The sequence below is a fragment of the Onychomys torridus genome, chromosome 17 (assembly GCF_903995425.1).
Source record: "Onychomys torridus chromosome 17, mOncTor1.1, whole genome shotgun sequence".
NCBI classification, from domain to species: domain Eukaryota; kingdom Metazoa; phylum Chordata; class Mammalia; order Rodentia; family Cricetidae; genus Onychomys; species Onychomys torridus.
In genome coordinates, this window is record NC_050459.1 from 17,741,492 (window position 1) to 17,762,114 (window position 20,623).

The 20,623-nt window shown below is 50.7% G+C and overlaps 1 protein-coding gene and 1 pseudogene across 8 annotated transcripts in view; both read left to right on the top strand.

Annotated features, from left to right (window-relative positions):
- Positions 1 to 20,623, top strand: part of Ank1 (ankyrin 1) — a 186,582-nt gene that overhangs the window by 144,781 nt on the left and 21,178 nt on the right. For all 8 annotated transcript variants that reach the window (XR_004942988.1, XM_036166316.1, XM_036166317.1 and 5 more), the window contains exons 21-38: positions 499 to 591; positions 963 to 1,035; positions 1,712 to 1,735; positions 2,946 to 3,039; positions 3,356 to 3,434; positions 4,953 to 5,050; positions 5,134 to 5,358; positions 5,933 to 6,087; positions 6,394 to 6,605; positions 6,974 to 7,178; positions 7,474 to 7,570; positions 7,756 to 7,984; positions 9,783 to 9,908; positions 10,034 to 10,153; positions 11,501 to 11,579; positions 11,866 to 11,940; positions 14,307 to 14,438; positions 15,797 to 15,943. Coding sequence is in view for 7 of the 8 variants with exons in the window: in XM_036166316.1 (XP_036022209.1) it covers positions 499 to 591; positions 963 to 1,035; positions 1,712 to 1,735; positions 2,946 to 3,039; positions 3,356 to 3,434; positions 4,953 to 5,050; positions 5,134 to 5,358; positions 5,933 to 6,087; positions 6,394 to 6,605; positions 6,974 to 7,178; positions 7,474 to 7,570; positions 7,756 to 7,984; positions 9,783 to 9,908; positions 10,034 to 10,153; positions 11,501 to 11,579; positions 11,866 to 11,940; positions 14,307 to 14,438; positions 15,797 to 15,943 (2,263 nt within the window). In the remaining variant the exon portion in view is untranslated. The remainder of the gene's footprint in view (positions 1 to 498; positions 592 to 962; positions 1,036 to 1,711; positions 1,736 to 2,945; positions 3,040 to 3,355; positions 3,435 to 4,952; positions 5,051 to 5,133; positions 5,359 to 5,932; positions 6,088 to 6,393; positions 6,606 to 6,973; positions 7,179 to 7,473; positions 7,571 to 7,755; positions 7,985 to 9,782; positions 9,909 to 10,033; positions 10,154 to 11,500; positions 11,580 to 11,865; positions 11,941 to 14,306; positions 14,439 to 15,796; positions 15,944 to 20,623) is intronic.
- On the top strand, positions 16,073 to 19,807 carry LOC118569125 (annotated as a pseudogene).

Sequence of the window (20,623 nt, forward strand, 5' to 3'; positions counted from 1 at the left end):
AGAGAAGGACCTTCAAAGATAAACGCTTCAATGCCTTGCAGTTCTCACCTAACCCTTTCTCTTCAGATCAAAGCATTAAAGTGTTCCTATCCCATCTGGGGAATTTGTGAATTCTGACAGCTCGAATTAGTGAACTGAAAGGTTCAGGATTGCTGTTAACTATCAGAACATGCAGTTACTGACAGCTGAGGAAGGTGTGGGAGCATTGCCCTGCTGCTAAGCGGCTCCTCCCAACTGTGCTTGCCTGCCTTTGGAGGCTTGGCCCTGTTCTCATGTCAAGGCCATGTACTTAACACCCAGGGCTTACAGTGTGTCCTGCTCACCTTACTGTCCTCTCTCACCTTCATGGCCTCCAGGGTCACATACTCATACACAGATCTTGGCTCCAAGGCCCAGACTGTCCACTTGGGCCCTTCCGAAGAATCCAAGCAAACCTGGTCTGTGTACAAGAGGCAGACACTCCCCTCTGACTCCCTGTTGGCTTTTCCTCTGTCCTAGAACGGAACCACACCTCTGGCAATAGCCAAGCGTTTGGGCTATATCTCTGTCACAGACGTGCTCAAGGTGGTCACGGATGAAACCAGTGTAGTGGTATGTCTGCCCCTCCCCTGAGGCACCCCAACCCCAACCCCAGCTACAGCATGGGTCCTGAGGGTTACCGCCCAAAGCCAATGCCTCCCATCTGGTAGGCACTACAAGCTACAGGTGGGGCAATACTGCCACCTAGTGACCAAAGAATTGGATGGGGCTTGAGGAAGGGGTGAGGTAATTGGGTAGGCAGCCTGAGGTCTGGCATTATCCTGCCTATGGTACCCGCCAGGCTTCAGCTTCCGGATCAAATGCCTCCTAGGCTTTCTTTGGTGGCACATCTTTCCATCTCCTTTCCTGGCTGCTCACCTTGGGCAGCCGCTGAACTGAAGCAAAGACACCGTGCTCCCAGCCCCTGCCTTTTCTCCTTTCAGTTAGTCAGCGACAAACATCGGATGAGCTACCCTGAGACGGTGGATGAGATCCTGGATGTGTCTGAAGATGAAGGTAAAAACCTTTGGTGATGAATTCAGGCTCCATCTCCTCAGGCTTCCCTCGGAGTCCCTCAGAACAGATCCAGGCTGTCCGTACAAGCACACACATTGACACCAGGGAGACCCGCTTCGTACAAATATTGTCTATTGACAGAACAACTCTTTTCAGAGGATCCCAGTGAAGGAAAAATTGGGGGCTTAGAGGTTAATATTTTAGATCTCAAGTCTTTATGTGGGAGTTAGAACGGATGGGTCTACTCAAGGCAGCCCTGAGAGCTGGCGGTAGCTACGGCAACATCTGGCTGCTGCTCCCCTGGAGTCCCCACAAACGATAAGGCTGGCTATTTAAAAAGAGGATGCATCCTGGTCAGCTGCCCTTGGGACAGTGTGGTGGACAGAAAGTCTGGAGTCTCTCACTGTCACTGGGGGATTGAGGTTTCAACTTCCTGATCTCCAGGTTATCTTTCCCTTCTCCCTTCCCCAAGTAAGCCCTGCTTCCTCACAGAATTGAGAGAATGCATGCAGGGTAGCAGGGATGGCCTTGCTCTCTGGCCCCTTCTGTCTGGAAGCCGGTGGTTGGATGACTGTCGGCTAGACAGTTCTAGAACATGCGCCCTTAACGACATGCCTCTCACTTTACTGGGTCTGATGCTCTCACTCCTTCAACTTGGCTCTTCTTTACCTTCCAGGAACTGCTCAGATAACTATAATGGGTATGAAATGCTTTCTGTTCCCTGTGATCTTTCTCACCAGAGCACATCCCACCATAAGCACACGAGTCGAGTCCTCACTAACCCATGCCTGCTTCTCATCCTCCATGGCCCCATGCAGGGCCCGGAGCTGACTAAACAGGACATGCACACCATGAAACCACCTCTGTATCTGTGCCCATGCCACCGTGTCTGTGCTCATCCTGCATGAACAGTTACACTTCCATCCTGTCGGCTCCGGATCATAGGGCCAGGCTCCTCCGCAGGGCGATGGGCATGTGGGGCCCAGAGCCCAGGCTGCTGCTCCAGTCAGGCCAAGAAGATGGGGGAGGAGTGCAGGTTGCTGACTTAGGTGCAGGGAGCTAGATCCTCTTTATGAGATTTGGAATTACAAATAAAAATTCCAGGATGAGGAGTTCTTAAGGTATAAAAATAATAATGGAAATAAAGGGGTTTCCATGACCAAAAGGATGCTACAGCCTGGTGTGAATAGGTCTGAGCATGGCGCTGTTTTCCCCTCTGTAATGGTAGACTAGAAATATCTGTAACCTAAGCTGGGTGTGGTGGCTCATGCCTTTAATCCCAGCATTCAGGAGGCAGAGACCGGTGGATCCTTGAGTTCAAGGCCAGCCTGGTCTACAAAGCAAGTTCCAGGACAGCCAGAGCTACACAGAGAAACCCTGTCTCAAAAAAGAAAGGAAAGAAGGAAGGGAGGGAGGGAGGGAGGGAGGGAGGGAGGGAGGGAGGGAGGGGGAGAGGGAGAGAGAGAGAGAAAAAGAAAGAAAGAAAGAAAGAAAGAAAGAAAGAAAGGAAGGAAGGAAGGAAGGAAGGAAGGAAGGAAGGAAGAAAGGAAGGAAGGAAGGAAGAAAGAAAGGAAGAAAGATCTGTGACTGTGACTCTTTTTATGGGGCCATTTTACACTCTGAAAGAGCTGTTGTGTGATGGGGAACTCATCAAACAGAAACCTTCTCTCTGGCTGTGTTGGTTTCCAGCCTACAAAGCTGGGGGGAGACAGAGGGACTAGGAACTGGCCCACCATACGCTCTAGTGCTGGAGGAACAGGACTGGGAATCCCCATGGCTGACATCAGAAACCAAGACTGCCCGCCACTTTTGAGTAGACATTGAGAGGGGGACTGTGAGAAGTGTGCTTGTTAGGAACGAAAACGTGATTTGTCTCTCGCCTGCCACTCACTTGAGCTCCTGGTTTGCAGGTGAAGAACTTGGCTCCAAGGCTGAGAGGCGGGACTCCCGGGATGTGGGTGAGGAGAAAGAGCTGTTGGATTTTGTGCCGAAGCTAGACCAAGTGTAAGATGGGTTCAGTGTGGGTGGGAGGATCGTGCTGTGGATATCCAGGTGCAGCTCTAGGGTTCATTCAGGGCAGAGAGGTAGATGAAAGGCAGGCCTGGGATGTGCATAGGGAAGGGGAGGCTTCAAGGTGCAGAGGGGGCATGGGTCAGGTTGTATGTAAGAGAGTCATTTTATCATATGAGATGAGGTGAGGGGTGAGCAAGTCAGGTCATTACAGATGGACTTAGGCTTGTCACTTAGGTCTCTCAGGAATGATGGAGGAGTCTGCTTCAAATATTCTGCTCTTTGATTGTCTAATGTTCCTGGTCCACAGGGTGGAATCTCCAGCCATTCCAAGGATCCCTTGTGTCACACCTGAGACTGTGGTCATCCGATCTGAAGACCCGGAACAGGTAAGGGGCTCTTTGTCTCTTCCCATCGCAGAGAGTGAGGACATTCCATGATTGTGTTCCTATGACCTGGGGACAATAGGAGCTAAAGTAGAGAGGCTCACACCTTCAAATCCATGATTCCCTGTGTTCTGTAGAGCCCAGTATGGTTGGCATACTCATTGTGCCTACTGTGAGTTCCAGGAGCCTCAGAGGGCTTCGAGTATGAGAAACATCGTCATAATATGCAGGAAGATGTTCAGGCCATGTTCAGTTGTGGGACCAGGAAGGAAGAAGGCCTTCCCCCTGTGATGCACATCCTCTCTCTTGAGAAGGGGTAACTGTGCCTCTCTTCATCTTCCCCCATTTGATAATGAGAGCCAGAGACCCCAACACTGACAGAAAGGTATGGGAGCACTGTTGTTGATGTAAACGTTGTTCATGACAGTACCCTGGTTTGGACCTTCCTAGCCTTCCACTGGAATTCGTCCAAAAAGGTAGACAGAGCTGGAGGATGAGAATGATTTCAAATAGCTTAATCTCTTCCGGTTAAAGATTAGGCCATTGGCACTTTCCTCCAGAGCAAGAACATTTCCTAGGGAGATAAGAGAATTGATGTGGTGTTGAAGGATGGCCATGTCTGCCCTCAGGCCTGACAGCCGAGGTGGGCATATTTTCAGACTCATATCCCCTTCCCCTCCACAAAGGGATATGAGTCTGAAAATATGCTAGGACATCAGCACCATACAGCATTGGTGGTGTTGTCCATTTGAGAGATAATCCAATGGGACCCTCGTACCACTCCCACACTGTCCCTGGATGTTGTCAAAGCAACAGGAACAAGCCCAGGGGACCTGAGTGAGTCTTGTCCTGTAACCATGCCATTCTCTTCACCACCCCTCAACACACACATACACACACACACACACACACACACACACACACACACACACACACACGGAGAGAACCCGGGGGTTTGTACTTGCTAAGCGGAAGCCCGACATCTCTTTCCAAGTCTTTTCTTAAGTTAAAAACCCAGTCAGAGGTGCACACTGCATTTCTACTAATTGCCCATCTATGGCTCCATGTAAAGGGTTGGGTTCAATTGTCTCCTATGAGCTGCTATCATCTCTGGGTGGGGACTTAGGTACATGGGTTTTTGTGAGGCAAGAAATAGTCTCCTTCTACCCATGAGGGATGGGAAGCCCCACAGAGGCTGATGGGTTCACCTCACAGAGCCCTCCCCCACACAGTGCCAATAGGGCAGGTCACCCTGAGGTGACGGTGCAGGACCCAGAACGAGCTCTGGAGAGGAAAGCAGTGGGAATGGCAGGAGAGAAGGGCAGACGGGTGAGCTGTATATGCATGCACCAAGCAGAGGACAGCAAGCGAGGAGAGACCCTGAGGGGAAGCCATGTCCCTTTGGAAGTCAGAGTTCATTTCACGGAAGTGGTTTCTTCCAGCTGAGCTGCAGGATGTGGGCACATGTTTGGGTATCCTCGGGGTGAGATAAGAGACAGGAGGCCCTCTTCTCTTCTGCAGGGATCTAAAGAGTATGATGAAGACTCGCTAATTCCCAGTAGCCCAGCCACAGAGACCTCAGACAACATTAGCCCCGTGGCCAGCCCCGTCCACACAGGGTGAGTGTTACACAAATCTGGGACCCACTTTTCCTGCCCTTGAGAAGGAAGCCAGTCCTGTCACGATCTTCCTGGGCTCCTAGGTTCCTGGTGAGCTTCATGGTTGATGCCCGGGGAGGATCCATGAGAGGGAGTCGTCATAATGGCCTGAGGGTGGTGATCCCTCCCCGGACATGTGCGGCGCCCACGCGTATCACCTGCCGCCTGGTCAAGCCTCAGAAGCTGAACACACCACCCCCACTGGGTGAGGAAGAGGGCCTAGCCAGCAGGATCATTGCGTTGGGACCTACGGGGGCCCAGTTCCTTAGGTGAGATATGCCCTCGTGGGGAATGTGTGCAACTAGTGTCTCCAACCAATTCCTACCATTTCAGCTGAGACTGAAGGACCCCCACTCATCCCCCAGACAGCACCCAGCATCTCATTGCTGTGGTGACAATCAGGCTTTCCGGGCCCTCTCAGGACCATGGAGCAGTTTATGGCTCTAGAGGAGCCCACTACTCTCAAAAGTGCTAGGATGCGAAGGAAGAGAATAGAGAAAAGTTGGCTATTTGGGGGCATAGGGTTTATTTAGGTAAACACCAGAGTGCTCATCTGGAAGATGTTCTCCACAGAGGGTCCCCAAGACCCTCCAGAGGAGTGACCACAGGTACTCTTTCCTCACCTGCCTGAAGCCCACTGAGGTCACTGGAGCTCTGCTGTCCACCAAGAACACCGAGAGGCTTTAGCCTCAGTGGCCCGGGGCAGCTCTGTGCCTCCGCAGCCCTGGCCCGTAGGCCCTTCTCCCCGCAGGCTGTGAGCAGGGCTCGCTGCCGTTCCCTCTGTGGCCAGGCGTCTGGCCTCCTCTAGAACCCCCTCCTACTGCTTGCTGTGTTCTGCCTTAGCCCGGTGATTGTGGAAATCCCCCATTTCGCCTCGCACGGCCGTGGGGACCGTGAACTGGTGGTTCTGAGGAGCGAAAACGGTTCTGTGTGGAAAGAACACAAGAACCGCTACGGAGAAAGCTACCTGGACCAGATCCTTAACGGCATGGATGAAGGTGAAGGGAAGATGGGACCTGGGGTTGCACACTTGGGGTGGTCTCTCAGCACGGCCTGGGGGTGGGGAGGCTAAGAGAGGCTGGAAATGGTCCTTTTGATCAAGTGCTGGATCCCCAGGGCATGTGAGTGGGCATAGTGCCCCCCCACCCACCCATGCCCAGTGCCTCTTCCACTGGGCCTCTGGGTCCAGACACTACTCCTTCCAGGCCACCCTCCTGCCAAGCCCCTAGGGAGGGTATGTGTCCAGGATGTGGAGACTCTAGAACCACAGCCGTAGCTCATCCTGAGGCAACCTGTGGTTCCAGAGCTGGGGAGCTTGGAGGAGCTGGAGAAGAAACGCGTGTGCCGCATCATTACCACCGATTTCCCCCTCTACTTCGTGATCATGTCCCGGCTCTGCCAGGACTATGACACCATCGGTCCTGAAGGGGGCTCCCTGAAAAGCCGGCTGGTGCCCCTGGTCCAGGCAACATTCCCTGAAAACGCTGTCACCAAGAAAGTGAAGCTGGCCCTCCAGGTGACATGGAAGCTGAGGGAACTCTGGGAGGGAGGGGGTGAACAGATGTTTCCCGAAGAGTAGACAGCCCAGTGTGGCCACTAAGTGTGGCCAGCTGTGTCCCCTAGGGAGGATCCCACAGGAGGCCTGAAGTGGGTCAAAGTGCTGAGGAAAAGCATGGAAATGGGGGACAGAAGGAAAGGTTCAGAAAGACACTAAGCCATGGGGTCAGACTTAGGTGGATACCATTCCCATCAAAGTGTATGGGGTTGGGGGGGTGGAGGTGGCACCACCTCCTCACCTGAACTTTGAGGTACCTGGCTGACCCTATCTGGCCAGCCACTGACTTGCCTGGGCCTGAGCCTTCTTCTGTCTTGGGCACTTCGCAGGCACAGCCTGTCCCAGATGAGCTGGTGACCAAGCTCCTAGGTAACCAGGCCACATTCAGCCCCATTGTCACTGTTGAGCCAAGGCGTCGGAAATTCCACCGCCCCATTGGGCTTCGAATCCCGCTCCCTCCCTCTTGGACTGACAACCCCAGGGACAGTGGGGAGGGAGACACCACCAGCCTGCGCCTACTGTGCAGCGTCATTGGTGAGTGATGCTCCGGGTGCCCGCTTCCTCGGCAGCAGCTGGTTTGGGGGCACACCCTGGCTGGTGCAAAGATAAAGCCAGCAACTACCTTAGGCTCTTACAGCTTCCCTGGGGATGAGAGGAAAATGACCTGAGGTTAAGTCTATGATCTGAGGACAAGTCCTCAGGACCATGGGGACAGAGTGCTCAGGTTTTGCAGACTGAGGGTCACCCAGGTTGTACCACTTAGCGCACTGGTAAGCTTCATGCTTGTGAACAGAAAGTGACCCCCAACCCTGTTCTGTGGCTGTTGTAGGTGGAACCGACCAAGCCCAGTGGGAAGACATAACGGGAACAACCAAGCTTGTGTATGCCAACGAGTGTGCCAACTTCACCACCAATGTCTCAGCCAGGTGAGACTCGGGACTCTTCCGCCCAGCATGGTGGCTGCAGGGAGCCACCCCCACGGCCTGGCCTGCTCTCCCAGGCTTGAGATTCCCCTTCTCTGCTGCTCCCCCACCCCCACCACCCCGCCAGACAGGGTGCAGTCGCTGCTGCGTGGCCACGCTCGCCACTCGCCACCGTCGTCTCCTTTTAGGTTTTGGCTGTCAGACTGTCCTCGGACGGCGGAGGCTGTAAACTTTGCCACTCTGTTGTACAAAGAGCTCACCGCAGTCCCCTACATGGCCAAGTTTGTCATCTTTGCCAAGATGAATGACCCCCGGGAAGGGCGGCTGCGCTGCTACTGCATGACGGACGACAAAGTGGACAAGACCCTGGAGCAGCATGAGAACTTCGTGGAGGTGGCACGGAGCAGGGACATAGAGGTGTGGCTCCAGGTCTCCTCACAGCGGCTGCTGCACACAAGGAAATAAAGCCCTGGGCTAAGGGGGCTTTCACGGCTGGCTTCTGGGACACGATGGCCAGGCCAGGCCAGGAGTCCTCCCTCTGAAGTTATAGGGACCTTTAGGCCTTATGGCTTCAGCTCCTCTCCCAAGCATCATCTTAGATAAGTTACGACAAACACGAGCATCACCACCATGGGCATCTCGGGGACTTGTAGCACAAGAATTGGCACTTGCTGAAGTTCATATGAATCTGGCACAATTGAAAGTAATTTGTGAGGCTGGAGAGCAGGCTCAACAGTTAGGAGCACTCACTGCTCTTGCAGAGGACCTAGGTTCGGATCCCAGCACCCATATCAGACAGCTCACCTGTAACTCTAGTTCCGAGAGATCCTATGCCCTCTTCTGGTCTTTGTGGGTACCTGCACACACACACACACACACACACACACACACACACACACACACACACTTTTTTGAAATCCCTTTTTCTTAAAGTACCTTACTTATAAGATCGGGTTAGCTCTCTTAGCTGTAGGCACCTTTCTTACCCCAGTGTACACACTGGGAAGCCAAGACTGGGAGAGAGAGAGAGAGGGTTAAAGTCACCTCAAGCTGCAGAGATTGTAGCTGTAGGATTTGACCCAAACTCCCTGCTTCTACCAGCAACCCTGGGGTGGGGTAGCATCTAGGAAAGCAGGGGCCGCGTGGATAAATAGAAGAGAGGACGGGAACTGGATTTGAACTTATTACCATGCCAAGATTCTCTCCCATGTTTATATAGTGAGCTAAGGACTGTCTGAGGGTCTGGCCTCTGAATCGTAGCTGGACTTACCTGGGAAAGCTGATGTCTTAGAGTTTCTGTGGCTGTGATTAAACACCATGACCAAAAGCAACGTGGGGAGGAGGGGTTTATTCCAGCTTGCAGTTTATCACTATATCCCAGTCTATCGTGGAAGTAAGTCAGGGCAAGAACTCAGTCAGGAACTTAGAGGCAGGAACTGAAGCAGAGGCCATGGAGGAACACCGCCCACTGACTTGCTCCTCATGGCTTGCTCAGCTTGCTTTTATATACAACCCAGGACCACCTTGCCCAGGACTGGCACTGCCCATAGTGAGCTGGGCCTTCTCATATCAATCAGTAATCAAGAAAATGCATTGCAGGTTTGCCCACAGGCTTTCCTTAATAAAGGTTTCCTCCTCTCACATGACTCTAATATATATATATTAATTAAATATATATATATATTAATAAAATATATATATATATATTTATGATGACCAGGAGAGCTGGGTTGGTATCAGAAATACAGGGCTAAGACTTAGGCATGCCTGGTTCTGATGCTGCCCTAGCACTCACTGGTCAAAGTGCTTATTGTACTTACTGTCTACAGAACTCCGTTTCCCCAGCTGTCAGAGGTAAACATGAGAACATCTCAGGTGAAGCTGTTGTGCACCTAGAAGGAATCCTTATGTGTGAGAAGTATTTGTAGCATTTTGAGCATATCTCCCAAACAAAACATCTTCAGGTAGACTTAAGAATACAGACCAGAGCTTTTTCAGGAGACATGCTCTGCTGTCCTGACGGGCCGCTGAGTTCTTGGGAACATGTTCATCACAAGTCTACATTAAGGGAGCATGGCTCGTGTATGACACGTTTCCCTAAACGAACAGTGAGGCTTCTCATAACCCACCCCCTGTGTGAGGCATGGTTTAGGGGAAATCATAGAAACTTACAGGCGTTTCTATACGAGCCCAGCATGCTTTTCTTTTCCTGTAGGTTCTGGAAGGAATGCCTCTGTTCGCAGAACTCTCTGGGAACTTGGTGCCTGTCAAGAAAGCAACCCAACAGAGAAGCTTCCACTTCCAGTCGTTTCGAGAGAACCGTTTGGCCATCCCTGTGAAGGTGCTGACCTCCTATGGCCACCCTGTTTTCTTGGTCTAGGAGTTTGGGAGGCAGGAACCCCTGAGAATACGAGCCTGGAGGCATCCAGTGTTCTGCTAAAGCTCCCTGTGTGTAATTGAATCTAGGTGAGGGACAGCAGTCGTGAGCCAGGAGGATTCTTGTCATTCCTGCGAAAAGCAATGAAATACGAGGATACGCAGCACATCCTTTGCCACTTGAACATCACCATGCCCCCCTGTACCAAGGTGAGCTGCCACCGCCAACTTCCCTCAGAAGCCCCCAGAACACGCATCCATCCCAAGGGCTTCTTCCTGTGTTCTGAAGCACTAACTTCAATTTCCAGGCTCCTCAGGGTCTTGCACCGCTATGGACATTTGCTTTGTAGCTACGCAGAGAAAGTTTGCCCTGGAACGTCCAAAAAGCCTGGTTATGTGATGTGAGGAGCCAATGTCAGGGTCAGGCGCTGATAGGACTGTTCACATGGAGCCAGCCTCCCTAGAATGTGGAGGACAGATCCACCCCCCACCCCCGATGCTCTGGAGGCATCTGAGGCTTACAGCTGAGTGGGGACTTGCCCAAGGTCATTTACTCATAGGTAGAAGTTGTCACGTCTCTTTTCCATTTATTCGCCTGTCTTTTCTCTCAAACAAGGAAACCCTGGTGTCCCCAGCCACTGTCAAAACCCAGGTTTCCATGCTCAGCCAAGGAGTCTTGACCAATGGACTCCCTCTGATCACTGTAAGAGCATCATGGTGTCACTTGGACCTTTGGAGCAACTCCATCCTCAGAATGTCTCCAGGTTTCGGTCAGGACTATTGTGCTTCTGTTTGGCCTTCTGTGGTCACCTAGAAGAGAAACAAGGTCACCTTCAACTACGTGACTCAATTTCTCTTTTCCTTCTGGGGATGAGAGTCAACCTATTTCTCTCTCAAGTGGGGTTTCCAGTGCCTAGAACAAAGAGGCCCTGGTGTTAAACCTTAGGCCAGTGTTAGTCAGCAATGAGTCATTGAGCAGAAGAGAATCCAGAAAGAAAAACTGAGCTTAAATTCAAAATCTGTCTCTACCAGGTGATCTCGTGCAAGTCTCTCTCTGTGCCTCAGTTTCCCCACCAGTGAACTAGAAGTTGTACCCAGGGCTTGGAGAGATGGCTCAGCGGTTAAGAGCACTGATTGTTCTTCCAGAGGTCCTGAGTTCAATTCCCAGCAACCACATGGTGGCTCACAACCACCTGTAATGAGATCTTGCGCCCTCCTCTGGCCTGCAGGCACACATGCAGACAGAATACTATATATAATTAATAAATAAAATAAATCTTTTAAAAATGTTATTTAAAAAAAGAAGAAGTTGTACCCACCTGCCTCATCGGTAGCTCCCAGTATGAAATGGAGCAGCTCACGTGGTAATGGCTACCTAGGTTTGCCATTCTTGATATTATTAACGAAGTATTTACATACCACAAACCTCCTTCCACTCCCATCTCTTACGTGTTTTATCTATCAGGCCATGGACCACCAAAACACAAGAGCTTGCATCGGCTTCTCTAAGAGAGAGTGCACCCAAAATCCACTGCAACCTTTCTCTGTCCTCTGCAGGGCAGTGGAGCGGAAGACAGGAGGAAGACGCTGACGCCCCTGACCCTTCGATATAGCATTATCAGCGAGTCCCGGCTGGGTAGGAGCCCCTTGCCTAGCACCCCAATATGCTTGCTCTTATAAGAGTGCAGACACATTCCCATCAAGGCAGTGTGTCAAGGATGTCCTTGTCAAGGACTCTGTCCTGGTGTCAACTCATCGTATTTTATCTACAGCAAGCAAAGCCTTCCCCTTAGGTCTCTACCTGACAGGGTGATCTGAAGGGCCTGTGTAACCTGAGCATCCTTTTGTAATGACCAGACACCCACCTCATCCATGTTGTGACCTGCCCCTGCAGCTAACTGCAATCCAATGCATCTTCCCAGGTTTTACCAGTGACACAGACCGTGTTGATATGAAGATGGCCGTCATCACGGAGCACCTCGGCCTCAGCTGGGCAGGTGAGTTATGGAATTTGGACAGGAAAAAAAAAAAAAACAGATCTACCTAACCCCATGATCCTTCCTCCTGGGTAACCCAGGATGAAGCACGTCCAGCTTCATCATCCATTGTGCATTGAGTCTGTGATGGCCCATTTTATAAGCAATGCCACTAGGCAGAAGTGGAGAGCAGTGAGCCTCCTGCCCCCACTCCATGTTCATCTACTTCCACTGGAAGCATTGTGAGAAACACTTATCCTTACTTTTATAGCAAGAGTACCGGAGACTCTAGGGAAACAGCCCTTTATCTTACGACCTGGCCAAGTTGAGCATCAGCCTGGGCCATCAGGAGTGCTGGTTGAGCGCAGAAAAGCGTTTATAAGTCCTAAGCCATGAGCCTTATGTAATAACCATATCTCTCCCACTGTTGTTTGTTTGAATTTTTCTCAACAGAAACTGTGTCTGAGTTCATCTCTACATTTAAATTCTGTGTATTTCAAAGATTATTAGGTGCGTGGCCTCACAGGCAGACTCGGCTACTACTCAGTTTCTACTCTCCACCGCTAGTTTGTGTAGTGGGGAACAGCTAGGCTAGCGGGCATTAGTAGGGGTCCAGTGTTTCCTGTTCATTTGCAGATGAGCTGGACCTAAGCTGGCTTGAGACACCTTTGAAAATAAACATCATATTTTATATCTAACAACACCAACGCTTGACGTTGTAAGCTGCCTTTGAGTGCACTGGTATACCTTGTTTTATCACTGGGAATATGAAGATCCACCTTAATAAAGCAGGTTGGTAGCTAGTGACAGAACACAGAAAATGAAACAAATAAGCATAAACACACAGACAAATGATATGTGTGTATACATATATATATATACATATATACACATACACACATATAGATGTAATGTACGTATATACGGACATCTTGTGACTGTGTCCACTGCCTTCTCAGAGGCAGCTTGCTGTGGGAAAAGGGGAAAAGGCCAGGTCTCCAGATGTTGCACCTTTTGACTCTGGCTATAGCTGAGCCTGTGGTACTTCCTGGCTACAGCAGGCCAGACAGGATGTGAAGGGAAGCAGGTAGACAGAGGAAAATGCTCCTCCACATGTTGATGTAAACGCGGGCTCTGTAAACTGACGTGTTCTGTCTTGCCACCCTCTGCTGTAATCTTTATGTGGATGACCGTCCTGTGTGCACTCACCCTGCACGGTGCTTAAGACGACTCAGACACCACAGTGGGAACTTCCTGAAGAGCTGTGTGGCAGAAATTCACAATTTGGGAACTATCTGTTCTTTAGGCTATTTCTATTTCCTGCTTGGTGTGTGTGTGTGTGTGTGTGTGTGTGTGTGTGTGTGTGTGTGTGTGTGTCTGTGTGTCTGTGTCTGTGTGTCTGTGTGGAAGGTGTACTGTGTCTATACATGTCCATGAATATATACACATGTATGTGTATATATATATATATATATATATATATGCTGCACATGTGCACATTTGCATACAAGTATATGATCTGTGTCCTTATATGTGGTGTGTGTTTGTGTGTGTATGTGTGTGAAAGGTACACTGTGCCTATACATGTCCATGAATATATATATATATATATATATATATATATATATATTCACATGTGCACATTTGCATACAAGTATATGATCTGTGTCCTTATATGTGGTGTGTGTTTGTGTGTGTATGTGTGTGAAAGGTACACTGTGCCTATACATGTCCATGAATATATATATATATATATATGCACATGTGCACATTTGCATACAAGTATATGGTCTGTGTCCTTATATGTGGTGTGTGTTTGTGTGTGTATGTGTGTGAAAGGTACACTGTGCCTATACATGTCCATGAATATATATATATATATATATATATATATGCACATGTGCACATTTGCAGACAAGTATATGGTCTGTGTCCTTATATGTGGTGTGTGTAGGCATGTTCTGATCTGTAGTCACCAGTCTTCCTTAGACTCTGATGTATTCCCCTTCTAAACACCTGTGAGGAGTCACAGTAGAAGTAACAGAGGGAAGCTCTGTCGTACGCACAGGGCTGCCTCCCTAGCCTCTTGAGGACAGCCAATGGCCACCCGTGCAAAGCTGCAGGTGACCTGAGCTATGGCGCCTTCGAAGTCTGGGGACTAGCTTGTCTCTCCACTCCCCAGTGATGTGGGGAGAGAAGAAAGGAAATGTCTTCATTCACTCATCACTCGCTCATTTAATGCCTGTTTCCCTGCCCCATTCACTAGGCACACACCGAGGCGGATACATGTTCCGCACCAAGTCCCTCCTGGTGCGAAGGAACCCCGGATTTAATGGGGACTGTGATAAACTTGGCACTCATACTGGCTCTTGGTTCTTTGCCTACAGAGCTGGCCCGGGAGCTGCAGTTCACCGTGGAGGACATCAACCGGATCCGCGTAGAAAACCCCAACTCCTTGTTGGAGCAGAGCGCGGCCTTGCTGACCCTCTGGGTAGCCCGAGAAGGCGAAAATGCAAAGTGTCAGTACCGTTCAGCCAACTGTCTGGCTGGAGATCTGCCCTCACCAGAGCCCTCTTTCAGGGTCCAGTCCCGCTGCTGACCCGGGCTTTCCCATCTCTCTCACTTCTCATAGTCTTGAGGTCTCCTAGGCAACCCTACCAGATCACATTACCAGAGGCTCCTGCCCTCAATCTTTCCCATTCTCAGAAGGAGGGGGGAAATTGCCCTGGACCCCTGAGAATAATATGTTACAGGATGTAAGACTCTTGTTTTCAGAGTATTCCTATTGAATTTCTCGACCGAATGAGTTCTGTGGTCTCAGAGCAGTCAGGTGGGCCTACCCTAAGTGTTCTCTTAGGAACCCCCCTCTCTTGCCTGAGAAAGACTTGTCTCACTCTGTTTTTCAGCAACTCCTCCAAATCCTGCCCTGTGCAGGAGCTGGATGCTTCTATCTGCTTCTTACATCCCCTGATGTAGACCAGGACTTCACAGGGACAGTCTTTTGCCTTGTTTGCTCATTACTTTTACAGCTTTCTCCCCCACCCCACCCCCACACACACCTACCTTTAGATACTTCACATTGGCCACTAAGCACCTGGCTTGTGCTCAGCAGAGCCAGAACACTTGCCAAGCATGCACAAGGCCATGGGCTCTGTAGTTGGAAGATTTCCTGTGTCCCGCCAGGGCCCTGTAGTTGGACGAATCTCTCCCACCCACTTCCCACTTGATCCCAAATATACACACAGAGGCATGGCCTAATGGCTCAGGCTTCTCACTAGCTAGCTCTTATATCTTAAATTAACCCATTTCTATAAATCTATACTTCACTGCGTGGCTTGTGGCTTACCGGTACTTTTACACCTTGCTTCTCCTGGCGGCGGCTAGCAGCATCTACCCCACTCTCCTTTTTCCTCTCCTGTCTTTCTTGGATTTTCCACCTGGCTCCACCCTGCCTTGCCATAGGCCAGAGCAGCTTTATTTATCAACCAATCAGGGGTTGGGGATTTAGCTCAGTGGTAGAGCGCTTGCCTAGCAAGTGCAAGGCCCTGGGTTCGATCCTCAGCTCAAAAAAACAAAACAAAACAAAACAAAACAAAAAAACAACCAATCAGAGCAACACATATTCACAGCATCCAGAAAGACACCCCACAGCAGGGCTCCATCCCCAGCATTGAAAGGAACAAAACAAAACAAAAAAGCCACTCTTAGTGTTGTGTAGACCTGTTGTATAAAAAGATGTCATCCCAAAACGGGAACTGTTTCTCTTCCCCAGACTTCCTCCTGCCGCGTGTCCGCTAGGCGTGCACGGCGGTGTGCCGGGTTCTCTAGAATCACGTGGGTTGGCTCCTCAAGCACCTCCTCTCTTCTCTCCCAACAGTGGAGAATCTGTATGCAGCCCTGCGGAACATCGACAGAAGCGAGATTGTTAACATGCTGGAGGGCTCCGGCAGGCAGAGCCGCAACCTCAAACCAGACCGGCGGCATGGGGACCGGGACTATTCATTGTCACCCTCCCAGATGAATGGTGAGTGTCCTGTGAGGCTGAGCTGAGCTGGGGCCCTGCCTTCCAGCACCAGCAACAATGGCCCCTTCCCATGACACTCCATTTCCCCTAAACCATCTCTCCCTCCTGCCGATGGGAGGGTTGTCGGCCATGAACTCCCCCTACCAGGGAGAGCAGAGGCAAGTGAGAGAGACAGCTGGCACCCACCTGTGCAGGTGGACATCCTCCTGCAGGGCTGCCAGCCTCTGTGCCCACATGTGGAACAGTTCCCAGGCCCTCACCACCGGCCCCCAGAACCAAGGTCCCAGAGGGGCCTGGCATGGCAAGAAGGGATTTGAGTCTGGGAAGAAGTTACCTGGGCCCTAGAATCTCCAAGCTTTTTGTTTCACAAGGCATGGGTCCTCTCATGTCCCTGTCTGCAGCAAATTCAGTGATTAGGGAGCAAGGAACACAGAGGCTCTGACCCAAGGTCTCAGGGGATCAGTTGATGGTGTTTAAAATCCCACTGTGAACCCTCGGGACTAAGGGTGTCTTCTCGAGCCCGGTCTCTCTTCCTTATCACACTCTCTCCCCTTTTCCCATCTCATCTGTTTCCCGGCACCCTTCAGTATGGTTCAGCATGGCAGGGAGCCCCGGTGTGACCCATCCCAGGAGGCCCTGACCTTTGCCACCAAGCTGTGTCTAAGGCTTGCGCTCTGCCCAAAGCGGCAATAGAGGCAGGCCTTGCCAGGAAAGGAGCAGAGCCTGCAGGTCCCAAGGCCTTTCTCTTCATCCCCCCTCTCTCTCTGGCCAGTGAACACGAGTGGGGCCCCACTTCTACCTCAGTCCAGGGTGGGGGCCCAGAAGCCTGTGCATTAGGCCCTTCCTGCCTGCTGGCGCTCATATGGCAGACATCTCCTTGTCTTTAGAAATTGGGTTAGATTCCAAGCTGCTTACTGACTTTGAACATCTTGTCAACTGTGGGATGTGTCTTCCTGTGGTGCCCCTCCCTCACTATGGACAGCTATGTGGGGACAGCAGTGCTCCCCAAGCTTGTAGTTTTCAAGGCTGTCCCTGGCCATGTACATGTTGAACACAAGAGCACCTGAGTCACAGTTTGTGGTGCCATCAGGGGCAGGTGAGTTCTAGACTAGGCTGGACACAGGGCCTCCTTCAGTCAGGTGGGGCCGGTGCATGCCAAACCTCCCCCGTTCTCTCTCCCTCTCTCTCATGTCCTGTGTCTCCTGAAACATGCTATCTAGCCCCCTCAGGTGTGGGGCTCATCTACTGATCATGTCCTGTCTCCTCTTTCTGCCTCTGACCTCATCCTGACTCCTCACTCCTTTGTACTTCCTGTTCTCCACTGTCTCCACCCGGCCAAGTGTACAGAGCTGTCAGATTTCACAAGTGCATGTCACGGGGGACCCCAGCCCCCCACCCCCACCCCATGCATCTCATGGCTGTCCCCATGGGCATCTGTTGCGTGTGCATGGCGTGTTGTCTGTGTTGCCTTGTGGTGGCTGCTGATGCGTATGCTCCACTCACTCTTCAGGTCCAGAGGGTTCTAGAACATCGATCGACAGCTGTGGGGATTGAAGCTGCCCTCTAGGAACCTGGTTGGAACCCTATGGGGAGTTCCTAAGTAGGCCAGCTCCCCCTTCGCAGGAGGAAAAAGAAGGGCAGCTGAGAAAATCTGTAAGCTTTGGGAAATACAAAGGACAAGACAATGGATCCTTGTTGGATGGTATGGGCTTCTCAATATTGCCCATGCTATTTCGATCAAGTTAAATCCACAGATTATGTTTATGCCCTAAATTAAGTTAAGCATTCATAGGACTAGCAGACCCTTAGGATTCCCTGGGTCTGAAGCACTGACAGTTGGCTCCAGTCAGACCAGAAGAGTGTTAATGCGTCAGCAGTCCCAAATCCATGAGTGGGACCGAGTCTCTGTGTGTTCTGTGTCTGATGATAGGGCTCTGTTGCCATGGGCTAGCCCCGTTGGCACATATGTTTTTTCAAGCGTCAGCTACATGTTAGACACCATTCTAGGCAGGGGAGCAAAGTCAGTTCTCGGTCAAGAAAACAAAACAAAATTCTGCCTTTGTGAAATCTTCCTTGTGTTATGAGCCCATGGATAATATGCGTGCGAATACATGATGTGTTATATGTGATATGGCCTCATAGGGATATGGGGGTACACAGGCCAGGATAAAGGGACTGAGTAGCATAGGATAGTTGCATTTGAACAAAGGCACAAAGAAGATGGAGGAATGAGCCATACGTAAACAAGAAGGAAAGAACATTCCAGAAGGGTGGCATGCCTGGTGGATTCACAGATATGAGGAACCAGCAGAACTAGGACAGTAGGAGGTAGAGCAGGAGAAGGCGGGAGGCCTAAGGGGCATCAGGCAGCCGACCCTAGAGACTGTCAGAAGACCACTGGGTTTTGTGTGGTAGCATTTGAACAAAAGAATGACATCATCCTCAAAGGACTCTCCTCCTGCTTTGCTGACTTTAATGGCTTCTCTGTGCAGTGTGCCAATGGAGGTACCTGAAAGCCCACAGATCTCCAGATGAGCTCAGACTCTGGCCCCTGCAGGCACGCTGCCCTCAGTTGGGGGCCAGAACCATACATTGACCCTTGGCCTGATCCTTCCTGCCTCCTAGGCATCAGGATTGGTTGATATATATTGTTGCTCCTTCTTCCCTGTCTCAGGATGACTGTCTCACATTTGTCCTTCCAGTCAGAAATGATCAGAAGTGCAGGGAGGAAGAGGCACCAGCTTCCTGGACCATCTCTGGGTGTCCTCTGACAAGGACACACGGCACCTGTGCTGGTGCCAGCCCAGCCCTACACGTTACGACTGTCACAGTCTCCTCAGTTTCTGAGTGCTTTACCTCAGTCCTCTGCTGGTCTCCACCTGAAGTCGCAGGGACTCAGTGCAGTGCCTGCGGAAAAGGGGTGGTGGCAGGGTAGGGAGGGGGCCCTTATTTGTGAGCCACCTTTTCCCATCACAGCTTTTCCTGACCTGCATGCCTGCACTGTTGTGGGGGAGGAAATTTGGCCCAAAGGCCAGTTTTCCAACATAAGAGGGGACCACTCAAGCCAATGGAATAAGCATAAAGAAAAAAATTACCTATTAAAAAAAATAATAACCCCATGAGACATTTCTTATATGGAAAGAAAAAGTAGGTGTCTCGTACCCATCAGCTCCATCTATCTTGATGAGACGTCTAGTTGGAAACAAAATGTACTTATTTATATCAATGTTTAATGATACAGCTAGCGAAGCATGACTCCTGTTTGGGGCCAGGTTACCTGTCCACACCTTTTATTGACTACAAGCATTGAAGTAAGAGGATGATCACTGCATTTGGGTTAGTATATACCCAGGACAGTAACCTGCTAAGAAGAAAGGCCACCTGGAATTCCACCCAGCTCTCAGTCTACTCAAGAAGCCACAGGCAGGCATGATCTGCAGGCAAAACCTCCCCCAAGAGCCTCCTCAACAGACCCAAGAATGAGATGACACCAGAGGAGCCATGGAAGTCGGGGAGGAGCACTTACCACGGGGCCACTCTCTATGCTCATATTGTCGGTCAACAACACGGAAGTGCCCATCAACAGCCACAACAGGAAACTCCTGGGCTGGGTGAAACCCTTGACAAGCCATGCAACCTGGTGCTGGAAAATGTGAAGGAGGAGATGGAGACCCAGGTCCCCAAGATTGACAAGGGCCAGAAGTAGTCCATGCCAGTCAACAAGGACCTGCTATGGAGAAAGGCCACCTGGAGTCCCACCCTCCTCTCAACTCAAGAAGTCAACGCAAAGTATAGGCACAGATATTACTGAGAGAGGACTCGGTCATTGTGGCCCTGAGGAACCCACTCAACACTGGCAAGTAGAGTAGGGTCCTCTTCCCACCATGAGAACCTACCTGCTCCTTGCCCTGCAGCGACCTGCACAGTGGGATGGGAAGAAATGTGTTTTAGAAAAAAAAAAGAAAGAATGAATGAAAGGAAGGAAGGAAGGAAGGAAAGAAAGAAAGAAAGACAGGCCGGCCCCTGACTTACTCTGCTCCAAGCCTTATATATGTGACAGCTACCTGATCTCCCCAAGGTCAAACTTCAAGTACAGGCCTTTAGACTGGAGGATGGGCTGGTGACCCAAGTGGAACAGAGCTGCAAGAGTCCTAGAATGATAAGCGCTTCTGAAACTTAGGTAGGACTGAACTAGACCTTCCCAAGGTCTACCCTTGACCTAGTGAGACATCCCCATGAGGGTTCATAGGCCTCAGTGACCATGGCACCACACTAACAGTGATGCCCACCCATGCCAGTTCTATAGTTGCTGAGATCCTCGGATCTAAGTCCGAGTGGGAGGGTAAGGTCCTCTAAAATGGGAGACATCCTGAAAGCAGTGACCTTGGGTAAGAATGACCAGAAATTATACATACGTTTTCTCCACTCCCACCTAATTTAGATGAAATTTCCACTCAAATGAACACTGTGGAAACTTCAAGGTGGAAGGGTTACAGATGAGTCCCAGAGCCTCTGATGTTTGGGGGGCAGAAGACCTCCACGATGAAATACTGATGAGATTCCCAAGAGTGACAGAACGGCTGTATGTGACAATCTGTGTATGACGTACACTGCCTCTGGCCAAGTCATAGGGATTAGACACACATCCCTCCTCAATGATGCTGCCCCCAACTGGAAAGC